This window comes from Cucurbita maxima, unplaced genomic scaffold (genome assembly GCF_002738345.1).
Source record: "Cucurbita maxima cultivar Rimu unplaced genomic scaffold, Cmax_1.0 Cma_Scf00022, whole genome shotgun sequence".
Lineage (NCBI taxonomy): Eukaryota > Viridiplantae > Streptophyta > Magnoliopsida > Cucurbitales > Cucurbitaceae > Cucurbita > Cucurbita maxima.
This window is the reverse complement of record NW_019272038.1, coordinates 2,905,770-2,933,355: the sequence shown is the minus strand read 5'-3', so window position 1 is coordinate 2,933,355 and position 27,586 is coordinate 2,905,770. Positions and strand designations below refer to the sequence as shown.

Sequence of the window (27,586 nt, the reverse complement as noted above, 5' to 3'; positions counted from 1 at the left end):
TTTTTTTTCTTTTTTTTTTTTTTTTTTTTTTTTTTTTTTTTTTTTTTTTAATTATGTGAGTTTCGAGAAAGAAGAAAAAACAGATGAAAGCCCCCAACAAAATTCTGTGAAAATTGATGGGTTTTTAGGTTAAAAGTTGAGAGGTATTGATGCTACCTTGTTATTCGTGTTCTTCGTTTAGATTGAGTACGTAAGTTGCGTAATTGCTTCATAGATTCTATATCTATCTATATGGAGAAGAAATCATGTAACAAAGGGGTTTTTATTTGTATAAATGGTATTTCGAATTTGGAACGAGTATGAAGAAATGAATGACGTGTGAGATCCCATATCAGCTACAGAGAGAAACGAAGCATTCCTTATCAGGGTGTGGAGACCTCTCACTAGCACATGCTGTTTAAAACTGTGAGGGTAACAACTATACGTAACAGGCCAAGACAGACAGTATGTATTAACGGTGGGTTTGAGTTGTTATGCCTGATCGGTCGTTCGAGACCATTGGTCTCTATATAGACCCGATGAAAAAGATGGGGTTACTTCTTATGAACTCGTTGAGAATGACTGTCTGTGATCTAGTTCATGATCTGACTTATTAGAAGTAGAAGACGCTATCTTGAGATCTTCACAGAATTACTTGCTTATCGAGTGACATTGTTTTTTCTGATCTGAACCGAGAAAATTATATTATCGTTCGTTTTTTAACCTTTACTTTTTCAAAATATTAAATGTTGACTTTGAAAACCTAAACAAAATTCATTGCATCTATGTTTTTATAAAATTAATTAAGAGGGTGATTAGTTAGAGTGGCCATTAATTTCAAATATAATGATTATGATTATTGAAATATGACAAGATATTGGTCAAATTTATCCTAATTCATTATTACAATAATCCATAATCTATTTGCAATGATTATGATAGGGAGACATTTTGGTAAATAAAACAAAATATTACTAATAATTTTGGTTATCTATAGCTTATGTCATTCTCCACTTTTGAAAATAATTAAATATCATATGATATTTTTGTATTTAAATAGATTGTACCATGTAGTTTGTACTTTACGGAGTAAATATATTTTTTTTAAAAATGGATTAAGTAACCTGACCGTTCAAAGACTCATGTTGGTCTGTAAGAATAGTTTTCAGTAACCTGACCATTTCGAAATAATACAGAAAGAAAATATCAAAGACTCCACTTTTGTTACTGTGGAGTTGATTTACATACGCATAAAAATTTCGGACAAAGACTGTTTTCTGTCTGTTCCATATACGTCTGCTTTGGCTCAAATGAGCATTCTGAAGAAATTCCCGTTAAATTATACTATTACTATGGTCTATAAAAAAGACTATTCTTTCTTTTTAGTTTTATCCCTCTTGCTACAAACTAAGAAAGCATTCATTCTGAACTTCATTTTTCAAAAAACTTCAATTGGTACACGTAAGAAATAGACCAATTCGGCAGCCTTTTGCTCAATTTCTAATGAAGTTTGTTTATCCAAATCGTGCAAGAGAAGGTCGAGGACATTATGTACCAAATCTTTATCCGAATCGTGCACATATGGCAACATTTAATTAAATATTGGGTCGAAATGGTTTGTTTTCAAGTATTTATTTGGCCATTGAGAATTTTTTAATTAGGTTTATTTTCTCAATTATTTCCCTACAATATTTTCTTTTTAGTTTATTAAAATTTATTAAAAAAAAAATGTACTTTTTTTTTAAAAAAATTATAATCAATAAAAATATGAATTTTGGTATTTAAGGGAATAAGGAGGCCCAAGCCCAAATTTATAAACAAAAAGCCCAATTAGTTGGGTTATGAGACTTGAATAAATTTTAATTAATTGACATAAAAAAACTATTTTTATTAAAGAATAATTCAAATTAATTGCTTTTAAAAGTTTATAATCTACCAATTTACGATATAATAGCTTATAATCACTCCAATTAAACAGAATTTATCAATATATCAATAATATATTTGTAAGTAAAGAAAAAGAAGTGAACTATAAAAAAAGGTAAAAAGTTGGAGTTAAAAAGAAAGTAAAAAGTTGGAGTTTAGAAAATGAAGGTAAATTTGACATAAGTTTCCAATTTATTAATAATTTCTTTTTCTAATTAATAATCAGATTTTGTTTAATCATGTTTATTGTGTAACATGTACAATGAGTCATCTGCGACACAACCAAATTGTATCTACACTAGGCCAAGTCCCTCAATGCAACTTCGCGTCTTATCTTGTCATCTCGATCTCCATCGACATCGCCCATATGTCTTGACGCTATCCTGAGTCTCGAGGTGTCGTCAATCGTCCCAACTCGCATAGTCATGCCATCGAGAACAGGCCCACGTGTCGCTCATCTCATCGTGGCGTCCCGAACATCCATCCATATGGGTTCTATCGAGACACTGGCCCTCCCGTACCCATACCATGTCATTTACAGATACCGTACTAAATAGTAGGTGTATCTAGCAACCCCGACACGCGAGCTAGACTGCAATATAGGCACACCCGTGTCGCTCGGTACTGTCCTTGGAAAACCCATTTCAAAGGAAGTTGCTTGAGACACTCGTCTCGGCATGCTCGTCCTTACGTATGTGCCATAGGTTAGCTCGCTTAAGCCACATGACTCAGGGGTGGTGAAGAGGTGACACCATGTACCCCTATAATACATTTTGAGCCATTTTTAAACCATTAAGCATAGACGTGATTTTGACGAACGGTCATACGGTGCCATGAAGTACCCTTTTGGTGTCTGATTGACACTAAATTTGACGAGCATTCATGTTTTGTATGGATAGACTTAACTCCAGAACCGTATGTTCGAATTCCTTCCGGAACCCTGACTTTTGAGGTTAAGGCCAAGGACCCTACCCGGCCCTTCAATGAGGCTATCTTTGCCCCTCTTGTCTATTCGATGTCTCTATCTTGCTTATGTCTCGCTTGTCTTCAATGCCCACTCTGTTGTGGTGTGTTAGATGATGCACTATCCTCCTCGGTCACATCATGACACTCGTCTAGGCCCTCATGTGGCCAAATAGGTGCCACTTGAGGGTCGCCGCTTCTCTTATCGCAACGTGAGAGTCATAACCTACTCTCTTCATGGTTAAGTTGTAACAACTAACGTTCTCGTTGGCACAACGCTTAGTGTCTGGCTCTGGTATAATTTGTAACAGCCCAATCCCACCGCTAGCCGATATTGTTCGTTTTGACCCATTACATATCAAATATTGTGAGATTCCACATCAGTTGGAGAGGAGAACGAAGCATTCATAAGAATGTGGAATCTTCTCCCTAGTAGATGCATTTTAAAATCGTGAGCATGATGACGACATGTAACGAGCCAAAGAAGACATATATGCTAGTGGTGGACTTCAACGGAATGACATGCTGATGAACAACTAATAAACCTGGTCGTGGATACTTTCCTCGAATGCAGGAGATATCAGTTTTCAATGAGACAAAATTTAGCATTGTGTGTTTGGATACTATATTGGAGCGTAACGGCAGATGGTGTTCTGTATAACATTTTTTTGGTTTTGTCAGCCTAGTGTGTTTCATCCCGCACCATTTTCTTTTATTCAAAGGTGTATATTCCCATTCTACCTAGATCCGGTACATCAGTCGTATAGTTTCTAATTTTTCGAAAAAACCAATTTTTGGATATCTAGGCATGGTTTATGTCATGATCAGTATAGGTATACTTGGATTTCTTTTCTTTGATTTGAAACATCCCAGCAGTAAATCCGCAGCTCCCGCTCTACGTTCGCCTACCGTAGATGATTGAATGGGTGGTGATAAATTTAAGGTAGTGTTCTTGGATTTGCTACAATTTCCTCATGCTATGTTTCTTACTTTCTTTTGCAATCTTTTTCTCTCTAATTCTTTGACCGGACAAGAATTCGCCAATGTTCAAGATTCACTATTTTGTTGAACTAAGAACAAGCATGTTGAACAGCAATGCTATTCTTTCCTTGATTCGTTTTGTACTCTTAACTAGAGGATGGAGCTAATGTTTGTGATGTCCTCTTAAATATGGCATCTCAAGGCTTTTATGTTGGTAATCTTTTTTCGGTGTATTTTGTTCAAGGGCTTCAAAGAAGAAGTCGAGCCTCGATTAAGGAGAATCTATTCGAGAGCTCCATAGGCCTCACATCACCAAAGAAGCAAAGCCACGAGAGCCTACGTTTCTGAATGAACCGATACGAGGGTATGTCACTGCTTTGACAAATTCAACGTTGTTTGGTGTTTCATTTGGAAGACAGCTAGATTTGTCATTTAGGGTGAAAAAGTAAGACAATTTCATTAGTTTGCCTTTACATCAAACCTCAAATTGTTTGGATATTTATTTGTCCTGTAATTGCCAATGTTTAGCCCACACGTAGAACATAAAAAACTGTTTGATGTTTATCATATCATACACGCGTCTTTGTCTTGTGATGAGCCTCTTCGAACTTGCTTCCATTTCCCTTGAGTTCACCAAATTTCCATCCTAAGGTTCTAATTATTTGATTACCACTTGCAGCCGCTTTAATCTTCCTCTGTACAATGATTGGACTGCTGGTGGCTTCCGACATTTGAGGCTAAAGCTGCGTGCAAATGCTTTACTTACAGACAAGGACTCCATAGGTATCAATTCCACCTTATGGATCAAGTTTCCTGGTAATTTTTACAGTTTTATCTATGTATGTTGTTCTTTCTTTTACCTTGTAAGGGTAAATTGTTAGTTGCCAGTATTTAATACCAAACCCACCTGTTTCATAATGCCAGTAAGCTGTGGTTAAACATGAGGAGGAGGAGTCTATTTAATTTATTAATGGGGCTAGTGGAAGAATGACATTTTTAATTGCATCGGATGCTTGGCATGCTTGCTTGCGGTGCCATCCTTCCCTTGATGTTGAAGTTTCTCAATATTTTTGGCTATTTGCAGCTCACGGGAGCTGCTTAGCCAGTTTACTTTCAAAATTTCCAACTGTAAATGCAAAGTTCAATGAAACTTAATGATGAAAAAGGCTTTTTTTTTTTTCTTTTCTTTTCCTATTTATTGCTCTGTGTTGCAATTTTTAAGGTGGTAGTTGAGAAAACCCTTTGTGATATTATGATTTTGCAGTAATGGGTGAATGAGCTTTGCATCATTTTCACCTCTCCTCTTGCTTAATCTTTGTAATTAAACTCTTTACAGTTTTACTGGATGGGGTTTGGTAAGTATATTTACTGCAACATTTTGCAGGAGAAAGAAAGGGATTGGGATGTCAGCTTTCAGTGATTATTATTGCAGCAGTGGTGTACCAATTCCATTCCCTCTTTTTTCAATTATGTCATTTAAAGTTCTTTGCTTATAGGTGGGCTTGATTACCACAATTTTCTGCCGTTTTGTTTTTATAATTGACAAAAGTTGCTTCCAGTTTTCTTCCTTTGACTCATTCGTTTTGGTTAAATTTGATTCCTTTGTGTACTCATTTTGAGAAGAAAAATGCCCCCAAGTGACAAAGATGCCCACTTATCATGGTGGGTTAGGAGAAAGGCAATCTTGGTTTACCTTGATAATTATATCTACCGCCCCCCCCCCATCTCAAACGCCTGGTAAATTAGGTGCAGAGCCTGAAATCACCTGATCTCTGGCTGTGATTTTTGTCTGTTTTTGATGAGCTGAGGCGTGTGGGTTGTTGATTAGGTAAAGGGTTTGGGAAGATGTTTCTCCAATTAGTCAAAAGTATTGAAATGTTCTAAATATTCTGTATGGTGGGAGAATCGTCATCTCGTTATCATAATTAGAACGTTTGATTATTATTCTTAATTTGGCCTTGGGGAGCTGTTAAGCATTTGATTTTTAGAATGAAAGCCCATATGGTATGGAGAAATTGGTATCATATTGTGTGGCCTCATTTTATGGCATAAAAAAATAAAGGGTATATGTCAAAGCAAACCCACATTTAAAGGACTGTAACAAATTTATAAATTAAAAGAAGAGGAGGAAGAAGAAGAAGACTAAGAAAAAAGGTGTGAATGCAACCAAAACCATAAAGAATCAAAGTGGCCCACAATTGAGATTTGAACGGTGGGGGTCGCCATTCATTTTAAAAGGGAAGTTGGGTTTAGAATCTGCCCTATTACTCAAGTAGCTTCAGCCTTTCACACTTCTTTTTTCTTTAAGCAAAGGAGGAGAGGAACGTTTTGTTTACCCACTGGATGATACAATCCAAAACGTATAAAATAAGACCGGATATGATTATATTATATGATTCTGTATTTCGTAAAAAATTGAATCATTATTAGATGGTGAGGAATTGCACACAAACAGCCATGGCAGTGAAGAATGGGAGGGACCCATGAAAGGAAAAGGATCACCCATTACCGGAATCTACAGCAGCGATGAAGAAGATGAAGAAGAAGAAGAAGAGTGGTCAAGTGGGGCTCTGGGTGTCTATGGCGGACATTGGGGGGCGAGTCTTTTATAAATATATATACAATTCTGTAATTTTCTTGCGTGTTTAGTCTTCCTCTTTTGAGGGTAAGCGAAAAAAAGATAACTTTTTTTTTTGTTGTTGTTGTAAGAAGATGGAGACCCCTGAACCTGAGCGGCGAGCCATTTGGTAAGCGGCCCAACAGGACACACACTTTTATTCTCTCTCTCTCTCTCTCTCTCTCTCTCTCTCTCTCTCTCTCTCTGTTTTTGAATTTATAATTTAATTTTTTTTGTTGGGTTGGGTGTATGTGTAATTGTGTCTCTCTAATTTATTAAATTCTTTGTCTGGAAATGGGAACGGCCTGCCCTTGTGTCTGTGGACTGTTACTCCATTTCTCCTTTCTGAGTTAATTCTTAAATTAAATAAAGGGTTACTCTGCTCTCTTTAATCTCTATTTGTCTTGGACATGGTCTTTTGTCTACCTCACATCCCCCACCTTTCCCTCACCCATTACTCGGTGGGTTTTGTTAGCTCCCACTTTCATCCAGAGGGAGATCCTCAAGCTTAAAGCTTCTTATCCCTCGCTTCCATTTCACGGATTGCTTCTTGGGTTTTCGTCCCAGATCCTTCTTCATAGATCGGACCCTTTTCCTCCTCTTCCTCTTTTTCAAATTTCAAATTTCCATCTGTTTGTTTGGTAAGTTTTCCTTCCCCTTCCCCTTTTTTCTCATCTTGGGTTTCTTCTGTTCTTCATGATGGATGATTCTGTAAATCGAATGTTTGATCTCCCAGGTGGTTGTCGTCTTCTTTTGTGGCGGAGGTTTTTAATGCGAGAGCTGAATTAGCGGATAATATGAATACTGTTTAAACCTCATATTCTTCTTCGTCTTCTTCGTCTAAACATATATTTTCTTTTTCGTTTCGATTTTGTTAAAGGGTATATCGATAGGGAAAAGGGTTTGGTTTTTGACTCCTTCAATCTGAATTCTGAACTAATCTTATCGGCGACTTCGGCGATGATGATTCTTCTAATCTCGTCAAAATTTATGGATATAAGTTGAGCCGCCTTGATTTCTCCGCCCTCCGCCCTACACCACTGCTATTTTCTAGGTTGTTTGAACTTGAAACTTCTCATTTCACTTGTTTTGATCATAGTTGGGTTAAGTTGTTTGCCTAATTTGTGAGTCTGATTTTATCGATTCTGGGATTCATTTCTGTAGCTTCCATGTCTTATTGTTTCTCTTCTTGTGGTGGCTTCGCTGAGTTCTATAACCACAATCTTGTGCTATTCCATGATATCAATGTGAAAATTTTGCCATTGTTCTTAGCTCTCTTCTAGGAATAGGATTAGGAACATGTATATGTTAGAAGAGTTTCGTTTCCAGTGAATATTATGGACTATGATATTACACCTCTGTGTTGCTAATTACTATCTCTTGTTTCTGGACGCTTACATTCTTATTATCTCTTTTTCTTTCTTTTGATGATATAATGTTATATCGATTTCTAGGCATCGTATGAGACTGCAATATCTCACAGTTATTGGATAAGATATCATTTAGCATTTAGACAATATTGCAGATTTCCAGTTTTACATTGTTTTAAAGCGCTGAAATCGGTGTTTCTTTGATGCTAACATGATGTTCTAGTTGTTGATATTGTAATTTAGAGGCTTCACAATACTTGAAGGTTGATTTGTTGCTTATTATTAAGCTCTTGGCTTGTGTTGCAATGGCTAAAACGATTGGAGAAGAGAGAATGAGTATTGCTTGGTGTTTGCATGTGCTGCTAAGGTCAATCTTTTGGGGGAATGAGTCTATAACTCATTTAGAAATGGTTATGAATGCTAGCAAATGTTACTTGGTACTTTGGTTCGAGTATCAAGTTTGTTGGTGCCAACAAAGTACCATGTTTGATCTTTGAGTTTATTTATTTAATGGTTCTTACTTGCTGATTGGCTCTTTTTGATCGATTTTCAGATTCAATCAAGTGTATGCAACTTGTTTTGTTGTCTGGAAAACTTTGTTGACCTGGCTCGTATTTGATAGGGAAGTTTACATTTTCTCTAATGCAAGGGCAAAGGAGTAGTGTTGGTTCATTGTCGGAAACCATAAACTTTGAACATGGATCTTCATCGAATAATCCTGGTAGCCAACCAGTTTACTGGAATAACATGTGGAATCCAGCAGAAAACCGAATACCGGATTATTTGTTGCCTACTACTGATATAAATACGGGATATGTAACCACGGTGAGCCATGAGCAACGGAATTTGAGTAGATGGAGCTTAGGTGAACCTAGCTCTTGTGATATGCAAACCGAGGCATTATCTGATGAACAAAAAGGTGAGGTTGGATGGTCTTCAGTGTCTCGTGATGCAGATGGTCCAGTTACAGAAACCCGACTCTGTGAGCCGTCAAATAATCCTACACTGGGTCATGTGAATTTCAGCCCAATGATTATACAAAATTCCAATTCTAATGCACTTCCTCATAGTCTAAATTTAAATGCAAGTTTTGCTAGTCATGGAGGTGAGAGTAGCCGAGTTAATGAAGGTTCTAACTTGTATAAATCTAATGGATCAGAAGAAGGACGGGCTCTATGTTCTAGTGCTTCGGATCCTCTTTTACTTCCTTCTGGAAATAGTGGACTTCCAGTGGTTGCAAATGATGGTAGAGCAGGATCTTCCTTGGATGGACGTCGAGCACCCTGTAAACGAAAAGCTATCGAGGGAAGTGTTACACAGCCCTCTTTAAGTGGAAGCAGTAACTATGCTCAGCATATTGAAAGTGGTGCTGAGCCCACTCTTCCAGTTTTTCCTGGTCGCTACAACACAGGAAGTAGGCTAACTATTCCTGCTCCACCAGCACGAATGAATCAAGCTCCTGTACGAGGTGCAGGTGAAATGACTTCCAACAGCTTCTCTGAGTCAATGGTTGCAGAAAGTTCAGATAGTTCTCAAAGAAACTATCGTATAAGGATTAGTTCATCCAATGCACAAGATTCTTTTGCACCGACTGGAATGACTGTTCGGCATCCCGGGGCCTCATCTTCCCAGCTGCCAGCTAGAATTCTACCTGCTGAGCATGTATTAGACTTGAGGCCAGCACCAGCTGTAGACAATATATCTGCTCAAGGTCAGCCACTTATGATACATGTGCCTGCTTTACCTCGAAGTCTGCAACCATATAGGTGGAATGGGAGCTCTACTTCAAGAAGTGGCAGTTCATCGAGCTCTGCAGGGGAGAGACAGGTGGTGCAACGTGAGGAGGTGAGACCAAGCAACATGGGAAGAAACGTATCTGAACATCCCATGTTTGTCCCAGCAAACGAGCTGAGGAATTTGGTCCGTAATCCATCAAGTAGAGGTTTAGCATCTTCAAACCTGTCCATTCCTGGAACTGTTGCTTCTACATCCAGGGTTGGTTCAAGTTCAGGGGTCCACCCCCCTTCTGGACCTTGGATGCCTCCTGAGAATAGTCCAACACAGTTTCCTAGAAGGTTAACAGAATATGTTCGTAGGCAGCTATTTTCTTCTGCTACAAATGAGTCTGGAGGTAGGACAAGTAATTATTCACAACGATCCGGTTCTACTTCTGCCCAGGATATGGTTCTTTCATCTGGATCTGGCCGTCGGGGGCACCATTTATTGCAACCAAGGTCCGCATTATGGATGGAAAGAAGAGGTGACAGTGGGCTTGGTCTTCCCTATTCATTACGAACCTTGGCTACTTCCGGTGAAGGAAGCGACAATAATAGACTAGTATCTGAGGTATGTTGAATTTTTCCTTCATGGAGTATCTGAATGACGCCCTAGTCGCATATGCGCTATATATCTTAATGCATATCTAAATCTTATTATCTCATCTTTGGATGCTGTACTATTTATATCGTGTCTTGTATCTTTGATTTATGATGGGTACATTTGTGCTGCATATCTATAATTACGTTTGTAGTAAGCGCCCTGGGGGGTTGTGCCTGCTTGTGGATGCTGGTGTTTGCTGGACGACTGCTTTTGAATTCTTTGAGTATCTTCTTCTGAAATGAATTTTGAAGCTCACATGTTATTGTTTTTTGTCTGCAGCAGATTCGCAATGTCTTGGGCCTTGTCCGCCGCGGGGAAAGCTTACGAGTTGAGGTAGTTTCCTTATCGGTGCCATATCATGTGCAATGGGTGCATTGGCGAATTTACATGATTGCATACAAGAAGTCATTATGCTACATGTTTGATTTTCGTCTCGATTTGTTAAAATGTGTAAATGGTAGCAAACAGCTACTTAGTCTTTGTTCATATTCCAGTTCAGTTGTGATAACTTAAAAGTGATATGAATATCCAATGTGATGGTGTATGACAGTGTCTTGTGTTTATAAACAAATGGTTCACTTCATTTTGCTCTTGAAGTAATAATCAAACATATTCTCTCAATATTCAAGGAGTGGATGATTTATGTATCAATATTAATGTTGCTTTAAAATTTTGTTTTGTTAGGATGTGATGATCCTGGACCAGTCACTATTTTTCGGGATGGCTGATATTTACGATCGGCACAGGGATATGCGCCTTGACGTTGACAACATGTCGTATGAGGTTCGACTGATACAAACCAACCGAACCCATTATTATTTCACATCTTTTTGTTGCTCTGTTAATCTATCAGTATGTCAAGTGCAGGAATTGTTGGCTTTGGAAGAGCGCATTGGAAACGTCAACACTGGACTAAGCGAAGAGACGATTGTTGCTCGACTGAAACGAACGAAGCACGTCAATGCCCCCGAACCACAGGTCGAGGAAGAACCATGTTGTGTTTGTCAGGTATCCACGAGTTCATACGTTTTCATTTGTATCGGTCTTTAAACCTGCAATAGCCTAAAACCTACCTGATTTCCAGGAGGAATACAAAGAAGGGGAAGACATTGGAATGCTGGACTGCGGGCACAAGTTCCACACACAATGTATCAAGCAATGGCTGATGCAAAAGAATATATGTCCCATCTGCAAAACAACTGGTTTTGCAAGCCGAGAATGAATGTTGGCTCGTAGAGTGAACATGGTGGCCCGTGGCTTGAACGAAGATAAGCGACCGAACAGGGGACGCCTCGAAGAGGGGGGATGCTAGGAAGTTGCTTGTCGATTCTCTACGTTCGGTCGGGAAATCGAAGAGCCACATTGAAGTTCTCTATATACATTCTACAAGTAGTAAAATTTTAAAATATGCAAGCAATCCATTTTTTGTTTTTTATTTTATTTTGGAAGAAAAATTCAAGGTTCTAATTGGCATGGAATTGTTAGCTTAAGGTTATGATGGTCAGTGAAACTAATTAATGTTTACTCCCATTGACATTAGAGATTGTTGGTCTTAATATATCATCGGACTTTCCCTTACTCAGCTCGGTTATTCACGGTCGTTTGGTTGAAGGTTTTGTTTAAAACGTCTTGGTGGGTAGGTAAGAATCGACCCGTTTTCTAAAAAATGGTTTTTATGCCTTTTATAGCTTATTCTGTTGTATCTTTTGAGTGTAATCTAACCTTCTTGACTTCATTGTGGCACAAAGTAACCAAGCCAATTCAAACATCCTAAAGGCACAATGGTATCCAATTTTTCGTAGCTCATTGGAACCATGGTTTGGAGTTGAGAGTTTTCAATGCTCTCCCACAAGAAATCTAAATTTATCGAACACAAACTAGGAGGCGGGATGTTATAGGATTTCTTCGTGCATGGTGTCACAATTACACTATTGCGGCAACAGGACAGTGATTGTATGACACTTGTTCTAACCCAACGAACGAGTTAGACGTGAGAAATTAGAATGTCACAACGACATCAGCGTATGTTCGGGCCTCAAGTCAGGTTTGCAAGAAATGTTTTAGAAAACATGAGCGATGAAATACATTTGAATACGATTTGAAAGAATGGATGAAAACAACCTTATATGACTCTAAGAAATAAAGGAACACCACTGCTTAAATAACTTAGGGTAGGAAGAAGTAACAACTAGTCATCCCTATTGTACATTTTGAGGTATTTTTAGCCATAATTGGTGTAGACGTGATTTTGGTAAATGGTTAACATAAAATAGTAAAAATCTATCTAAGATGAAGCATGTAAAAATGGTTTAGAACGGGTATGTAACCATGGACAAGCATGATCGGGACATCTGACATGCGACCATAGACAGCATGCCTTGGTCGAGTATGACCGTAACATCCTCCCCCACTCAATTGGTTGATGTCTCTATCGACGCGCTTCTAGCTGACCTCAACATTGAGGAGTCTCTTCCAATCTGCAAAAAACGGTTGAAAACCACTTCTTTGTTTGTTGACTCTCGGTGTCACAATCGTTTTTTCTTGGCAGCAAATTTGGCAATTACAAGAATGACCGTGACACTTGGCGTCTTCTGTGTAACAATTTTTTTTTTTTTTTTTTTTTAGAAAAGAGGTAATTTACCACAATTAATAAATAAAGACAAAAATAATATGAATTAAAATTAAGAAAATACAATAAAATAAGCTAAAAAGAGCATGCAAATTACTTTTTAGAAATGGGACAATTTTCTAAAATCAAAATCTTTTTGGGTCATTTTCAACCATTATCCAAACGCCTTTGGTAATTAGACTTTTGAGACTATGAAATTACTATGTTGCCCCCAATAAAGAACGGCCTAATTCCCTCGCCTCCTTTCTCCCCCTCTCGCACGCACCCACGCCGTCTCCTCTCGCGCGACGCTGCAACTTTGGTAAAGCAACCACTTCTTGTTACCAGACTACGGCAATAGTGACAGCGATTTCCAGCGACGGCGCTTGTTCTTTCCTTCATGCGCGGCAGCGACGACGGCTTCAGTAGTATTTTCTTTGATAATCTTCAACGACAGCCACGACTTCTGAAATCTTCTTTCTTCGGGTTAGCGTTGGTGAGAAACTTTCTTTACTATGTTATACTCTTTTCTTGAGGGAAAATTTACTTTCTCTTGCCTACATTGTTACTTTTTGAGGTAATTGGTTTTGAATATTTGGCTTTATTTTTATTTTTATGTTGTTTGATTTCCCACAGTTACAATCCTTATCTGATTTGATTTTAAGTAATGGTGTATACTATCCTTTCGATTGTTTTGTTGATATTGCTGACTTTGGAACCCTTGCTGCCTTTCTCATTATATGTGTTTTATAGGGAAAAAAATGTTCTGAATGATTCTGTGTACAAGTCCAAACCTACTCATTGTGCTGTTTGAATTTTTCATTTCGGACTTTTCCTTAAGATTTTAAAACACGTAAGGGAAATGTTTCTACACCCTTATAAGGAATGTCTTGTTCCACTCTCCAACTTAGGTGGGATCTCACAATCCACCCACTTGGGGCCCAACCTCTTCGCTGGTACACCGCCTAGTTCCTAACTCTGATACCATTTGTAATAACTCAATCACACCACTAGGATATTGTCCTCTTTAGACTCGTAGATTAGAGAAAGGTTTCCACACCCATGTAAAAAATGTTCTGTTTTATTCTCCAACTGATGTGGGATCTCACTCTTTGATTCTTGCAATAATCCCTCTATGCTTGGTTGAGTTGGTGACTTATTTAACACAAAATTGAAAGTTCAATCTCTGGTTAGATACAAAATTGAAAGTTTATAGAATTATTAGATACGTTTTATAGATTAGGGACCATGTTGAAATTTATGGTGCAACTTCCACCTACTTGACTCACCAGATGTTCTTTAGTTATCGACATAATTTCTATCACACACACTTGCACAGCCACTAAGCCAATGCGCGTGTGCAAAGTGATGGAATCGCTAATACCACCGCCTTTATCATGGTAACGTGGACATACCGTGAGGATGAATTATCTCTATTTAGAGACAGTCATCTTCTCTTCTGATGGTGGAGACAACGTTACTGTCCAACCTATAGCCCTTTGTGAATCTGCTTGGTTAGGATATCTCTTTTTTATGTGTTTGGATGGTCTATATTCCCAGCAGCCTTTCTTTTGCCCAAAGTCTTTCTTCTTCCTGTTGCTAGCTACTTGTGTTGAATCCTCATGTGAAGTGCACCCTTCACTCTTCAACCTTCTTTCCACTAATAGAAGTTTACTTGTAGCCTCAACAAAATTTAAAGCTTCTATGGAAGGCGAAAGTGGTTAGATAAGTTTGAATGCTTTATCTTCATCCTCTATCTTCACTTCAATCTCCTCCATCTCGGAGGCAATGCCATTGAGAACACTCAGATGATCATGAGATTTTCGTACCGTTCTCGATCCACACCGTGTGAAACTGCTCCTTCTAAGTATAGTTGATTTGAGATGCTCTTTTCCTAATACATTGCTTCAAGCTTCTCTCATAGCTCTTTGGCTATCAAAATGTCATGCATATTTGAAAGAATATTCTTAGCCAATTTAGTTTGATTGCCTTTGCAACTCTTTAATCTAAGTCCTCCTATTCTTCATCACTCATGCCAGACGTTTTTGAACCTTTGCTAAAACTGTCAGTGGACTAGAATCAATGCTTAACTTTTCAGAAGTATCACCGTTCAGTCTTCCCTTCAAAGCCTTGTGTAACCCAGGTTGTATCAGCACATCGCTGACCTGCTCTTGCCACACGCCTAAGTGCATCACTCTATCAAATTTCTCCACATCAATCTTTACTGCACTCATAAAAGCTTCACATATTTGTTTCCCTCCTAACTAATCTACAAATAGTGAACAATTCACGTATGAACAATACCGGTCATTGCTTGTTTCAAAATGTCTTTTCTGATGTGGAAGTTCAAACAATGTTGCAATCACAAAGCATACTAAAAAATCAGATAAGCAGAAAATGATCTAAAATCATTGATTAAGGCTTGATCAGATGCTGTAGGATCAGCTCTGGTTGCTATAGGATCAAAGTGGTCAATCAGAAACAGTTTTAGAAACTCTGTCATCTTGCTTGGAGCAAACCTGTTCTCCAGCTTATTGACCCTTGGGGGGCTTGCAGCTCGGATCAAGTCTTGTTAATGATGTTGCAATCCTGCCTTGTCTGGGCTCTCCTCCTGCTTTAGTAGTCTTGTTGGACAAAGATTTGAAATCAGGAAAGAGGAGAAGAAAATCTAGATGGTCAGACATTTAGTTCTAAATCTTAAACACACTGACAGGAAGATCTTTTTCATCATGTGCCGGATTCACACGCAGCCAAGCGAAGCTTGGTCGACTTTGGTGATTATTGTAAAGATGGAGGAAAGTTCAATTATGGATGAAGTGTTGATAAAGGAGATAAAATGAGAATGATCTGCATACTTTTTCTTTATCATCATTATTAATCATATATTATCTTTTTTTTTCTAATGTAAATTAACGTTATATGGGTATTTGAAGCGTATCGGAGAGATACCCCTCTTCAATCATGACCATAATCTCCTTTTAGTAGATATTTGAAGGGCAATGGAGTTACTTGCCAATCACGACCATAACTTCTTGTAGCAGACATTTGAAATATAGTCGAAAGTTAAACCTATCATGGCTATAACATTTTTTAACGGACATTTGAAGGGTGAGAAGTTTATTGTGTGGGGAGGCTATAAATACCCACATAATTGATACCTAAAAATTAGGTTTTGGATGAATGAAATTGAGCTCAAAGGACGATGCTATGGAATCGAGCCTGTTCCTGGAGAAGAAAATCAATATACTTGAGAGAAGACGAACTTTCCGATTCTACTGAATTTCATCTGTCAGTTCAGGGCAATTACCTGATCTTGCTTTTCTTCTTTCTCGCCTACTATATCTGTGATGAAGTAGACTAAAGTGGAGACCTTTAGAATATTGAGTCCCGGTGTAAAGACGAAATCATCATCTCTCTCTCTAGCCGTAACATTTTTATCATTTATAATATCTCAAGCAATTCTTATGGTAGATTCAATCGAAGCCTGAGTTTTTTATTGTGTCTAATACATTCTTGGCATATTCGAAATTCAAAATTCAAAATTAATTAACGTATTAAATATAAATATAAAATTTATGTTATTTCTAAAAAATTTCGCAAAGGATTTGAGGAAATTGTATTAATTGGAAAAGGGTAGAGGCAGACCGAAACGGCGACGTTTGGTCGGGATAAGAGGAATGATAGATAATTATTAGGTGTTTGACTTTATAAGACTGCCAGGCTGTCATTTAGTACTGTTTCCTTAATGCAATTTTTAATAATTAAAAATTAATGCTTTATTATTTAACTACTTTTATTTTCCATATAAAGAAAATATGTTCATCTTTCCCAACTAAGTTAGGTGATTTCTATTTTATGAACATGCCTAATAGAATATTTGAATATTTTAAAAAAAATTTAAATAAAAAATAATTAACATTTTAAACCATAGTTTTTTTTAAACATGTGATTCATTTAATACTATGTTCCTAACTAACTTTAAGCATATTTTTAAATCGATAAACTATTTTTATTTTTTATATTTTGTGGATTTATTAAATTTTATGATCTTTTATAATTCATATATTTAATATTTAATATATTTATTTATTTTTGTTGAAATTTTGTTAATACGTACATAGTCTGGTTTGAGCAACTTAGTTTACAATTCAACCCATCCCTTGATTTTCGAATTAAGTTAAGTTAAAAAGATCTTACCTATAGACCATATATACAATACATATTACATTAATACAAATACCAAACATTTATAAGTCGCAACGCATTACTAACATTATTTACAAATATTAAATATTCTTTAATCTTCACAAACCAACTTTTTAGTTTTTTTAGAATTCACTCAACCCAAACCCGAAAAAAAAAACCTAATACAATCCAATAATTATAATTTTTATCCGGTAATTTGAGTTGATCGAATTCTTGAGGCGAACACGAGAAAAAAGAAAGAAAAAAAAAAGAAAGAAATGGAATAGCATAAAAGCAACGAGTCACGTTAATTACATAATTATAAAAGAAGAACAAAAAGGGAAATTAGGTAAAAGACAAATCCTCCTTTTTGGGAAAACTTTGTAAATAAAAGAAATAATGGGCCAAATTTTGAAAAGGAAGCCATTAGTGGGATCTTAAGGAGAAAAAGAAGATTAAGGCGGGAGGGGTAGGATTAAGAAGCAAGGCGAGAAGTTGATCCTCGGGAGGCAGACCAGAAGTCTGCAAAAGCTTCAAAAACCCCATTAATGAAAACCCTTAATCCTTCTTTTTGCTTTCCACCCAACAAATCATCCTTCGCTATAAGATAAGACGGAATCCAAGAAAAAGTACACACAAAGCAATGCAATAACAAACAAATCTCCATTTTCTTCCACTCCAAACCGTTTTTCCGCACAATTTCCACTTCAATTTCCAACAAACCCAACGTAATCCTTCCTTCTTCTTCCTTCCTTGCAACCCCTTTTGATCTTTCCTTTCAATCATGGCGGATCTGTATGGAACATCCCCTTCTTCGGATGTTGTTGGTTTGCCTCATGACCCAGAAAATTTCTCTTCCTTCATCAATCAGCACCTTCAAACCACCACTTCTTCTGCTTCTTCCCCTTCTTGTGTCTCCTTCAAGAACAAGTTCATGCCGTTCTTGCATTCTCAACCTCCTTGGCACTCTTCGTCTCTGTTTTCGCGGCGGCGGGGGGAGTCCACCTCTATTGCTGGAGTGTCCTGCATGCTCGATTTTCCAGAGAGTCGGTTTCAGTTGAGTCGTGTTTTGAATCACGCTCAGTCGGATTCTAGATTTGGCGATGCTTCGTATTTGGCTGTGAACTCCACTTGCGGCGCTGTGAAATTGTCGGATCCTGGGGATTTCGTCAAAGAAAGTTCGGATAATAATGTGTTTTCTTCCTCCGGCGCTGTCGATTCTGATACAAATGCGCCGTTCAAGAGAAGGGGTCTTTCATCTGAAAATGATCTTGGGGATTTCAGCTGTGATAGCGAGGTAATTCATACGAATCTTCAATATATGTCTTCTGTTTCTCAGTTTTCGCCATTTCTTTCCAGTACCCACATGAAGTTTTTGCTCGTTCTTAAGCTAATTTGATCCTCTTTTGAAGGGTGCCGATGTGCCTGAAGCTCCATCCAGTACTGATCTGCCTCGAAGTTCATCGAAGAGAAGCAGAAGTGCCGAGGTCCATAATATGTCGGAGAAGGTCAATTTCAAATTGGGTCCCTGGTTGTCTAAGCATAGATTATACTAAGAGCGTTTGATTGCTTAACTTTTACTAATGTTGTTGGTGGGTGGGACAGAGACGACGGAGGAGGATCAATGAGAAAATGAAAGCCCTTCAAAATCTAATTCCCAATTCAAACAAGGTATGTTTGTCAAATTCAAGATTATGACAGTCTCACTTTTCAAGAGTTTACAAGGAGTTATGGTTTTGACAGACGGACAAAGCTTCAATGTTGGATGAAGCAATTGAGTATTTGAAGCAGCTTCAACTTCAAGTTCAGGTGGGTGTCTTTTGTTCTTTTGGGGTTATGGATCTGAGGATTTGATATCGTTTTCACTTTTCTATGGAATCATCTCTGTTTATATGTTCTTGTTCATTGAATTAGAGACTAATTACAAACAGTCCATGAATCTGGGCCTCAAAGATCTTATGTGCTGATGTATCAAAAATGTAATGTTCTTTTTGTCCACAAGATATGAGTCAAGTAAAATGTGCCAGGCTTCTTGATTCAGGGTCGCATACCATTTAGAGAACTTTGAAAGATTGAAGGATAGTATTCTAACTTTATTTCTGGCCAACCATTCAGATTTATGGCAAAAACCCCCTGTGAGTGAGTTTTCGCATGATTATGAAATTTATTCTCTAAGGGTTGAAATTTATCCGAATCCCATACTTCTTGTGAGATCTCACATCGGTTGGAGAGGAGAGCGGAGGATTGCTTCTAAGGTTGTAGAAATCTCTCCCTACCAGATGCGTTTCAAAACCTTGAGGGAAAGCCTGGAAGGGAAAGCCCGAAGAGGCAATATTTGGTACCGGTGGACTTAGTTATTATAAATGGTATCAGAGTCTGACACTGGGCAGTGTGCCAGCGAGGACGCTGGCCCCCAAGGCGGGTGGATTGTGAGATCCCACATTGGTCGGAGAGAAGAACAAAACATTTTTTATAAGGGTGTGGAACCGAACGTGTTTTAAAATCTTGAGTGGAAGCCTGAAAAGGAAAGCCCAAGAGACAATATCTGCTAGTGGTGGGCTTGGGCGGTTACAACATGTCTCAATATTTGATAATAATTCACGGATTCAACCAGTGCAACCTCAGTAATGATGATCAGGAACTCTTCCTCTCTTGATCATTCCGTGTTAACTTTCCTCCTTTTCGCTCATTTCGGGCTATATTTGTTGTGTAATGTATGGAGCAACTAAGAGTATGCTCCTCTTACTCTCTTGATCATAAAAAATGGCTATATTTGGATGAACAGATTTAAACTTCTTGTTATCATTGACATTTGGCATTGCAGATGTTATCGATGAGAAATGGCTCGAGTTTGCAACCGATGTGCTTGCCAGGAATGCTGCAGCCAATGCAACTACCTGAGATGGGGTTGGACTTCGACGTAGGAAATGCATTTCTAGCATCCAGAAGAGGAATAAGCGCGTTGTCTCCCGGCAATGAAGGGTGTCCAATGCAATCGACATTCAATCTTTCCAATAAATGCAACCTTTCAGATCAGTCACTAGCCATCCCTTCTGTACCAAACATCACAACCTCAGAAACCACATTCGGGTTTGAATCGGCGATTCAGGCTTACGATGGACAGTTCGACCTTTCCTCTAATTTCAAGGTAATCACAACAAGAACATTAACAAACTTCTTCATGGATTGTGGAATTGGTACCAATGATTTTATTCAAAATGTGTAGGAAGCCCAACCAGCCACGCAGCTAGATTGCTGTGCTCAAACACGGAAGGACTCAGCAAACGCGTCGTAGTGCAGTCCCGTGTAGAGGAAGCTGCTCACTAGAGTATGACATTCTAATGAAGCAATTCCTTTGCGTTCCTTGCAGATTTTGAACTAAAAACATCATCATAGATTCTTACACTCACCAGAAATCTATTGTAAAATAGTTGAACATAGATTTATCCTTTAGACTCTATATGTTAAAGAAACGTCAAGTATTACACAGCCAAACATAGAAATGCAGAAATCTAGCTCTTCTGGTTTATCTATCTGATAAGAAAGGTGATATAGAAGCTGCCAAATGTTTTTGGGGAGAAGCAAAAGTGGTGGTACTTACTTTTCCTTGTAATGCTGTCAAGAACACAAAAACAAAAACTATGCTGGCTCCTTGCAGGATATCCTTCATATTATATGATAATGCCCATTTAAGTTTGTTCATATGCTGCTGTTGAGTTGGATTACTGCCTGTGACCTGTAATGCTCGGTTGATCTAGCGGATATCGTCCGCTCTGGACTTTTCTCTAAAGATTTTTAAAACGCGTTTGCTAGGAAGAAGTTTTCACACCTTTGTAAAGAATGTTTCGCTCCTCTCTTCAACCAATGTGGGATCTTACAATCCACCCACCTTCGGTGCCCAGTGTCCTCGCTGGGCCTCGAATGGGGTGTATTGTGAGATCTCACATCGGTTGGAGAAGGGAACGAAACATTCTTTACAAGGGTATGAAAACCCTCCTCAGCAAACGCGTTAAAAACCTTGAGTGGTAGCACGAAAGGGAAAGCCCAAAGATGACGATATTGGAGAAGCCGAAGCCGAAGCCCAAGTTGATGTGAACCCATCTGCCAGAGGGATAAAGTGTCTTATATGAGAGAGGGGAAGGGCATATCATTAAAGATGGAACTTTGGTGCCCTTAAGAGGAAGGGAAAAGAAAAGGCTTGGCCATTGATGGTGCCCTTAAAAAGGAGGGAACCCCTGTTTGGTGCTGTAGAAAGACTAAAGGCATTTGAAGACACAGTCAAACTCTATTAATTATGCAACTTTAACTCATACTATTTATTATCAATTATTACTTAACCAGGTACGCATAATTATTTTCATTATTATTATTATTATTATTATTAAAGCAGGCTTTAATGAATACTATCATTTTGAATTATTATTTTTAAATTTTTATTCTGTTAAATTCTATTAGGAAAAAAAAAAAAAAATACTTAAATTGATAAATTCATGAATTTTAAAACAAATGTTGAATATGTTTGAAGTAGAAAAAGGAAAGGGAAAACATGTGACAATAATTCCCTTTTTAGAAAAAAAAAACACTATTTAATCAATTTTAGTTTTAATAATTTTAAATTAAATTACAAATTCATCTCTATAATTTTGAAAAAATTAGATTTAATAATTTAAATGTTATAATTAGTGATAAATTCGAATTAATTATTTATAAAGTTTTATCAAAACATATTTAAATTATAATAATTTTTGAGCTATAATACCAAATTTATAATTTAACTTTTTAGTTATTTATATTCATATTATGATAAAAATGCAATTTACTAATAATTTAAGCTATATTTACAGAAGGGAAAAGAAAACAAATTATGATGGTAGCTAGCCTTTCTCTGACTTCGGCCTAGCTAAGCTTCTTGGATCAAAGAGGAGTTATGTAACAACTCGTGTGATGGGAACTTTCGGGTTAGTTTACCTATCGCTTGGTTTCTAATTTTGAATTCATGATCCCGACCGAGTACCTTAGCGTTGCCATCTGGGTCGTGTTGTAGTTATGTAGCTCCTGAGTATGCTAGCACTGGCATGTTGAATGAAAAAAGTGATGTATATAGCTTTGGTATCATTATGGAGATAATTTCAGGGAGAAATCCAGTAGATTATAGCCGCCCTTCGGGAAAGGTTTATTTTCACTCACCCAGACTACTTGACACTGTATATTTAAGCCAGTCCAGGCTCCTATTTCCCCCAAACCCTTCATGGCCATGGATCTAACATTCAGGTCAACCTAGTTGAGTGGCTTAAATCAATGGTTAGTAATCGAAACACAGAGGGAGTTCTGGATCCGAAGTTGCCCGAGAAGCCTTCGTCGAGGGTGCTAAAGCGTGCTCTGTTAGTCGTGTTACGGTGTGTGGATCCTAACGTTCAGAAGCGGCCTAAAATGGGGCATGTAATTCATATGCTTGAAGCTGATGAGTTTCCTTTCCGAGATGTGAGTTAACAACATTTTTACCCTACGTGGTCTTTGTTCTTTCTATGTTTAGAAACCACGGCTCTCCACAATAGTATGATATTGTCCACTTTGAGCATAAGCTCTTTTTTTAAGCTTCCCCAAAAGGTCTCGTTTTAATGGAGATATATTCGTTACTTATAAACTCATGATTATTCTCACATCTTATGATCCACTATTGTCTTGCCTCAAATGTTTCAGGATCGTAGAGCGGGACCGGAACAACCAGTCGATCGCTGCTAAAGGAAAAGCTCATGGAAAGGCTTGTGAATGAATCTGGAGACAGCAGCGGGTATGAAAGTGGAGCAACTCAAGCAAGCCGACATATATGGAGAAAGCAAGAACATGAAGAACAGCAGCCTCGAGAACCTCACACTCTAAGGTGATGTAGCTCGTTTCCTGACAGAGAGGCTTCTGCATGAACTTGTATATCCAATGCACATTATCATCAATCAAACTACACTCTAAAATGTAAGATCTCCAGCATTTTGTTCAATTTGATGGAAAAAATCTTGTTTTCGCAGAAATATCTTTACATTGTTGTATTGTGCCCGTCTGTAGAATGTTTGTTTGTGTGAGATCCCACATTGATTGGAAAGGAGAACGAAACATTCTTTATAAGAGTATGAAAACTTCTCCCTAACAGACGTGATTTAAAACTGGCAATACGTAACGGGCCAAAACGGATAATTATTTGCTAGCGATAGGCTTGGGCTATTACAAATGGTATCAGAGTCTGCCACTAGATGGTGTGCCTTTCAAGGGGTGGATTGTGAGATCCCACATTGGTTGAAGAGGAAACTTCTCCCTAGCGGACACGTTTTAAAACTGTGAGGCTGACGGTGATACGTAACGGGCCAAAACGGACAATATTTGCTAGTGGTGGGCTTGGGCTGCTACAAATGGTATTAGAGCCCGTCACTGGACGGTGTGCCTCCAAAGAGGTGGATTGTAAGATCCCACATTGGTTGGAGAGGAAACTTCTCCCTAGCAGACACGTTTTAAAATCGTGAGGCTGACGACGATACATAACGGGTCAAAACGGACAATATTTGCAAGTGGTAGGCTTGGGCTGCTAGTATCAGAGCCATTTGATTGAATTGTGAGATCCCAAGAGATTACAAACATTTGGCCCCCAAAAGTATGGATTGTGAGATTCCACATTTGATTGAATTGTAGCTCTTTCGACCAATGCGTACTATCGAGCCTGGATGAAAGACGACAAAATTAGGATTTTTTTTTTCAAATTTATGGTGTTACATAATCAAATGTTGAATATTTATGAAAATTTGATATTTAAAAAAAAAATCCATAGGAAATATATATATATATATATATATATATATATATTAAATGAAGACGACAACGACATCACAACGAGAATTATTATGTGAGGTTTTATTTAAAATCACGTGGACTAAAGAAAAACAAGGATATGGGTTTTATTAGTTTCTTTTTTCTAAATTAATAAATAAAATATTTGAAAATCATTTTGAACGTATAATTGCTCCAAGCCAAACATGCAATTTTTAAAGTTTTCATGATCGAGTTATCAAAAGGAAATTTGTCCTTTTTGGTAGTAGTAATTATCGGTTCTTTTTAGGTTTTTTTTTTCTTAATCATCATATTCTCAGAACCATTCTTAAGCAGACGTTATCTTAATTTATTCATATACCTATTTTTTACTTGCCCGTTACAATTACAACATTTAATTGGACTCCACGTGTTGGTATTAACATGAATTTCATTTTTATATAAGTGACACTCGTAATGGAGCTTTGAGTTAGGTTTGATATGTATAATTTGTTGTGATCAACGGTTCATGTTCGATTATGTGATGAACGTGAACGTTGTACATATATTTATTATGTACTTTGGATAGTTAGTTTGAGACCTTATGCATGTGTGTGAATGACATGTTGATAGGTTGGTCTTGTGATTGTGGCAATTAGGTGGTATGATAGGTGACATGACACGGGCACGGAAGGGCTAGTGCCTCGATAAAACCCAGATGGATGAATGTTCGGGACGTAGCTCAACTCTTTAATTTATTTTATGTTACAATATTATAATGTCGAGTTAAACATGTTTTCATTTTTTTACTAGCATGTCATAGAGTTGTAATTTTGCCTTCCGCCTTCCATGCACATGCATTAAGTGAGGTCGATTCCAGGTCAGACAGCAACTTCACACATAAGTGTGAATCCAATATACAGTTGATTAGGGTAGCTTAAGAGGTGCTCATGTCACAATCACACTCTTGTGGTAGCATGACAACGATTATGCTGAGTCGAACAAGTTAGCTGTGTGAAATTCAGACTTCATGGACAATATCGACGTATGTCGAGCCTTAAATCATGTTTGAGAAAAATGTTTTAGAAAACAATGTTATAGGCTAAAAGCGAGTGAGTAACAACAATGATTTTGATAGCATATAACCCGAGTAGGAAGAATTGACAACTAGTCACATCCTCTATAGTACATTTTGGACATTTTAGCCTTGACAAGTATATACATGATTATGGTGAACGATCATATACCTCTGTATTGACACAACAAGAACAGTAAAGACTTATCCAACATGAAAGTAAGTAAGAGGAGTTTGGAACAAGCATATGGCCATGGACAACACGGCCTAGACATTCGACATACCGTCATAGGCAATAGGTCTTGGACAAACATGACTGTGATAGGTAGCACCGACAAAGTTCCACACCCCTTATTCACACGTTAGATTTATTCTAATAGTTCTAAGTTTGAAATAAATAAATAAATAATGGTTGCGTATAGTATGCTTTATGGTTAATAAATATTAAAACAAAATAAATACAAAAACATTTCTGTATAATTGGAAGGTTTTGCGTGTTCAATAATGAAGATTCCTGGTGGCGGTGCCAACTGTATCATAGCTGTCACTAAATAAATTCCATCCCCAAAATCTCCTTCTTCAACCTCACGCCAGATATTCTTCTTTCCCTTTTTACCCTTCCTCCTTTTTTAATTCAACTCCGCAAAGACGCGTCCTCCTCTCCAATGCCGTTCCCCTTCACCTCTCCATTTTCACTCCCTTCAACTCACTGCCGAGCTCCACTGCCTTCTTCAAACTGAGCCGCCGGAATCCTTCTGAAGCTCCGACAATGCACGCCAAAACCGACTCCGAAGTCACCAGTATTGCGCTCTCTTCTCCCACCAGATCTCCCCGCCGTCCGGTTTACTACGTTCAGAGCCCTTCCAGGGATTCTAACGATGGCGAGAAGACTGCGACCTCGTTTCACTCTACTCCTGTTCTCACTAGTCCCATGGATTCCCCTCCCCATTCTCGTTCCTCCGTCGGCCGTCACTCCAGAGAATCTTCCTCCAGCAGATTCTCTGGATCTCTTAAACATGGATCCAGGAAGATCTCTCCCAATGATGTCTCTCGCGGCGGCCATCGGAAGGGACAGAAGCCATGGAAGGAGTGCGATGTTATTGAAGAGGAAGGTCTTCTCGAAGATGAAGATCGGGAGAGATCTCTTACTCGTCGCTGCTATATCCTCGCTTTCGTTTTGGGATTTTTTCTTCTGTTTTCTCTTTTCGCTTTGATTCTCTGGGGTGCTAGCAGGCCGATGAAGCCCAAGATCACAATGAAGGTACGACGTCGAGTTCTTTTTTGGAATTAGGGCTTTTTGTTTGTGTTTCGGAGCGAACGATTTAATTTCCCTCAATTGCAGAGCATTAAATTTAATCAATTCAAAGTCCAAGCCGGTTCAGATTTCACCGGCGTCGCCACCGACATGGCCTCAGTGAATTCCACAGTCAAACTCACATTTAGGAACACCGGAACATTCTTCGGCGTCCATGTCTCTTCAACTCCCGTCGATTTAACATATTTCGAAATCTCAATCGCATCAGGAGCTGTAAGTTCTCAAAACCCTAACCCTAACCCCCAAACTTCTCATCATCGAATCTGAACCAATTATGGTTTGAATTTGCAGGTTAAGAATTTCTATCAATCACGGAAGAGTCAGAGATCTCTCACCATCAATGTAATCGGCACAAGAATCCCACTGTACGGCAGCGGAGAAAGTCTGAGCAGCCCCGCCGGAATTCCTATAACTCCAGTGCCATTGAAACTGAGCTTCGTTATCAGATCCAGAGCCTACGTGTTGGGGCAATTAGTGAAGCCAAAATTCTACAGACACATCGATTGCCCCATAATTTTCGATCCCAAGAAACTCAACGTTCCCATGTCACTCAAGAATTGCACAGTCAGCTGAAAACGAAATCCAAATCGATAATCAATCACTTCATCATTTATTAAATCAGTACTTGTTTTCTTTGTTCTTGAGGTGTCTAGGAGTTCCAAACTGCGACAGCTCGAAAGCGGCATCCAAACAGGAAACGGGAAAGGGCAATAGAGGAATAAGCGACAGAAACGGGGTTTCAGCTGCCTGCCCGTTTGCCCGAGTAGTGCAATACAGGTTGGTTTACGGGCAGCGACACGTGAATGGACGTGGACTTTATTATTATTATTTATTTTCAAATTAATAATTTATAATAATATAATTAAATTTTAAAATTACATTTTTCCCGTTCATGATTGTATTATTATTAGTCTTAATAATGGATTACGTATCTTTTTTGAGTCTGATTTGTGATTTGGCCCATAATGAACGGTGGCTGATTGGTAAAATAATTGTGTCGAGAGGGGCCAATTTGTCTTTTGGATGTTTGTTGTTTTTGTTGACTTCAATTATTTATATATATTATTTTATTTATTTCGTGGAAAATGGTAAGAGATTAGTAAAGTAAAGCATAATTTCAAGCATTTTTTTAATCCATGTAATAATGCATGCATGTGATGATCTTTGACTTTATAATTGTACCAAAAATATAAAAATAAAAAAGTCTTTATAATTTTATTTGTTTGATTTGCCTTACAATCACTATCTAATTATATTACTTTAATCTTTATTTCTTTATTCAATTAATAAAAATAGATTGTTTAATAAATACTTCTAAAATTTCACATTCTTATTATCCTTTCAATTTCATTTGTGTTGTGATGAAGACTCGGATTGTCTTAATTAGGTGCTACAC

At 37.9% G+C, this 27,586-nt stretch overlaps 3 protein-coding genes, 1 long non-coding RNA gene and 1 pseudogene across 7 annotated transcripts; all 5 read left to right on the top strand.

Annotated features, from left to right (window-relative positions):
• The first annotated feature begins 4,401 nt into the window (after positions 1 to 4,401).
• LOC111496040 lies at positions 4,402 to 5,138 on the top strand. Its single transcript, XR_002720415.1, has 2 exons — positions 4,402 to 4,665; positions 4,774 to 5,138. It is a non-coding gene; the product is annotated as an uncharacterized LOC111496040 (long non-coding RNA).
• A 1,369-nt stretch (positions 5,139 to 6,507) lies between these two features.
• On the top strand, positions 6,508 to 11,797 carry LOC111496039 (probable E3 ubiquitin-protein ligase RHG1A). 4 transcript variants are annotated; one of them, XM_023146270.1, is made up of 7 exons: positions 6,694 to 7,107; positions 7,203 to 7,520; positions 8,390 to 10,182; positions 10,495 to 10,548; positions 10,900 to 10,998; positions 11,083 to 11,223; positions 11,300 to 11,797. In XM_023146270.1, exons 3-7 carry the CDS (start codon positions 8,479 to 8,481, stop codon positions 11,435 to 11,437), a joined length of 2,136 nt encoding a protein of 711 aa, XP_023002038.1. In that variant the 5' UTR covers positions 6,694 to 7,107; positions 7,203 to 7,520; positions 8,390 to 8,478; the 3' UTR covers positions 11,438 to 11,797. The 4 variants fall into 4 exon arrangements, with proteins under 4 accessions (XP_023002039.1, XP_023002040.1, XP_023002038.1 ...); XM_023146271.1 differs by lacking the exons at positions 6,694 to 7,107; positions 7,203 to 7,520 and adding an exon at positions 6,508 to 6,596; XM_023146272.1 differs by lacking the exon at positions 7,203 to 7,520 and having other exon boundaries at positions 6,691 to 7,107; positions 10,498 to 10,548.
• Positions 11,798 to 17,440: 5,643 nt separating this feature from the next.
• Positions 17,441 to 20,710, top strand: LOC111495966 (transcription factor SPATULA-like). The gene is made up of 6 exons (XM_023146170.1): positions 17,441 to 18,305; positions 18,421 to 18,516; positions 18,614 to 18,679; positions 18,752 to 18,817; positions 19,833 to 20,156; positions 20,235 to 20,710. The coding sequence occupies exons 1-6, from the start codon at positions 17,793 to 17,795 to the stop codon at positions 20,301 to 20,303; spliced, it is 1,134 nt and encodes a 377-aa protein (XP_023001938.1). The 5' UTR covers positions 17,441 to 17,792; the 3' UTR covers positions 20,304 to 20,710.
• Positions 20,711 to 21,216: 506 nt separating this feature from the next.
• Positions 21,217 to 22,966, top strand: LOC111496630 (annotated as a pseudogene).
• Positions 22,967 to 25,483: 2,517 nt separating this feature from the next.
• LOC111495967 lies at positions 25,484 to 27,210 on the top strand. Its single transcript, XM_023146171.1, has 3 exons — positions 25,484 to 26,136; positions 26,218 to 26,403; positions 26,482 to 27,210. Exons 1-3 carry the CDS (start codon positions 25,645 to 25,647, stop codon positions 26,761 to 26,763), a joined length of 960 nt encoding a protein of 319 aa, XP_023001939.1. The 5' UTR covers positions 25,484 to 25,644; the 3' UTR covers positions 26,764 to 27,210.
• Positions 27,211 to 27,586: the final 376 nt, after the last annotated feature.

Bases quoted from the DNA above. Each gene is read 5' to 3' on its own strand.
- LOC111496039 (XM_023146271.1), top strand. From the start codon at position 8,479: ATGCAAGGGCAAAGGAGTAGTGTTGGTTCATTGTCGGAAACCATAAAC. The intron at 10,183-10,494 runs GTATGTTGAATT...TTTTGTCTGCAG, and splicing joins ATAATAGACTAGTATCTGAG to CAGATTCGCAATGTCTTGGG. The intron at 10,549-10,899 runs GTAGTTTCCTTA...TTGTTTTGTTAG, and splicing joins GGGAAAGCTTACGAGTTGAG to GATGTGATGATCCTGGACCA.
- LOC111495966 (XM_023146170.1), top strand. From the start codon at position 17,793: ATGGCGGATCTGTATGGAACATCCCCTTCTTCGGATGTTGTTGGTTTG. The intron at 18,517-18,613 runs GTCAATTTCAAA...TGGGTGGGACAG, and splicing joins TCCATAATATGTCGGAGAAG to AGACGACGGAGGAGGATCAA. The intron at 18,818-19,832 runs GTGGGTGTCTTT...TTGGCATTGCAG, and splicing joins AGCTTCAACTTCAAGTTCAG to ATGTTATCGATGAGAAATGG.
- LOC111495967 (XM_023146171.1), top strand. From the start codon at position 25,645: ATGCACGCCAAAACCGACTCCGAAGTCACCAGTATTGCGCTCTCTTCT. The intron at 26,137-26,217 runs GTACGACGTCGA...CCTCAATTGCAG, and splicing joins AGCCCAAGATCACAATGAAG to AGCATTAAATTTAATCAATT. The intron at 26,404-26,481 runs GTAAGTTCTCAA...TTGAATTTGCAG, and splicing joins TCTCAATCGCATCAGGAGCT to GTTAAGAATTTCTATCAATC.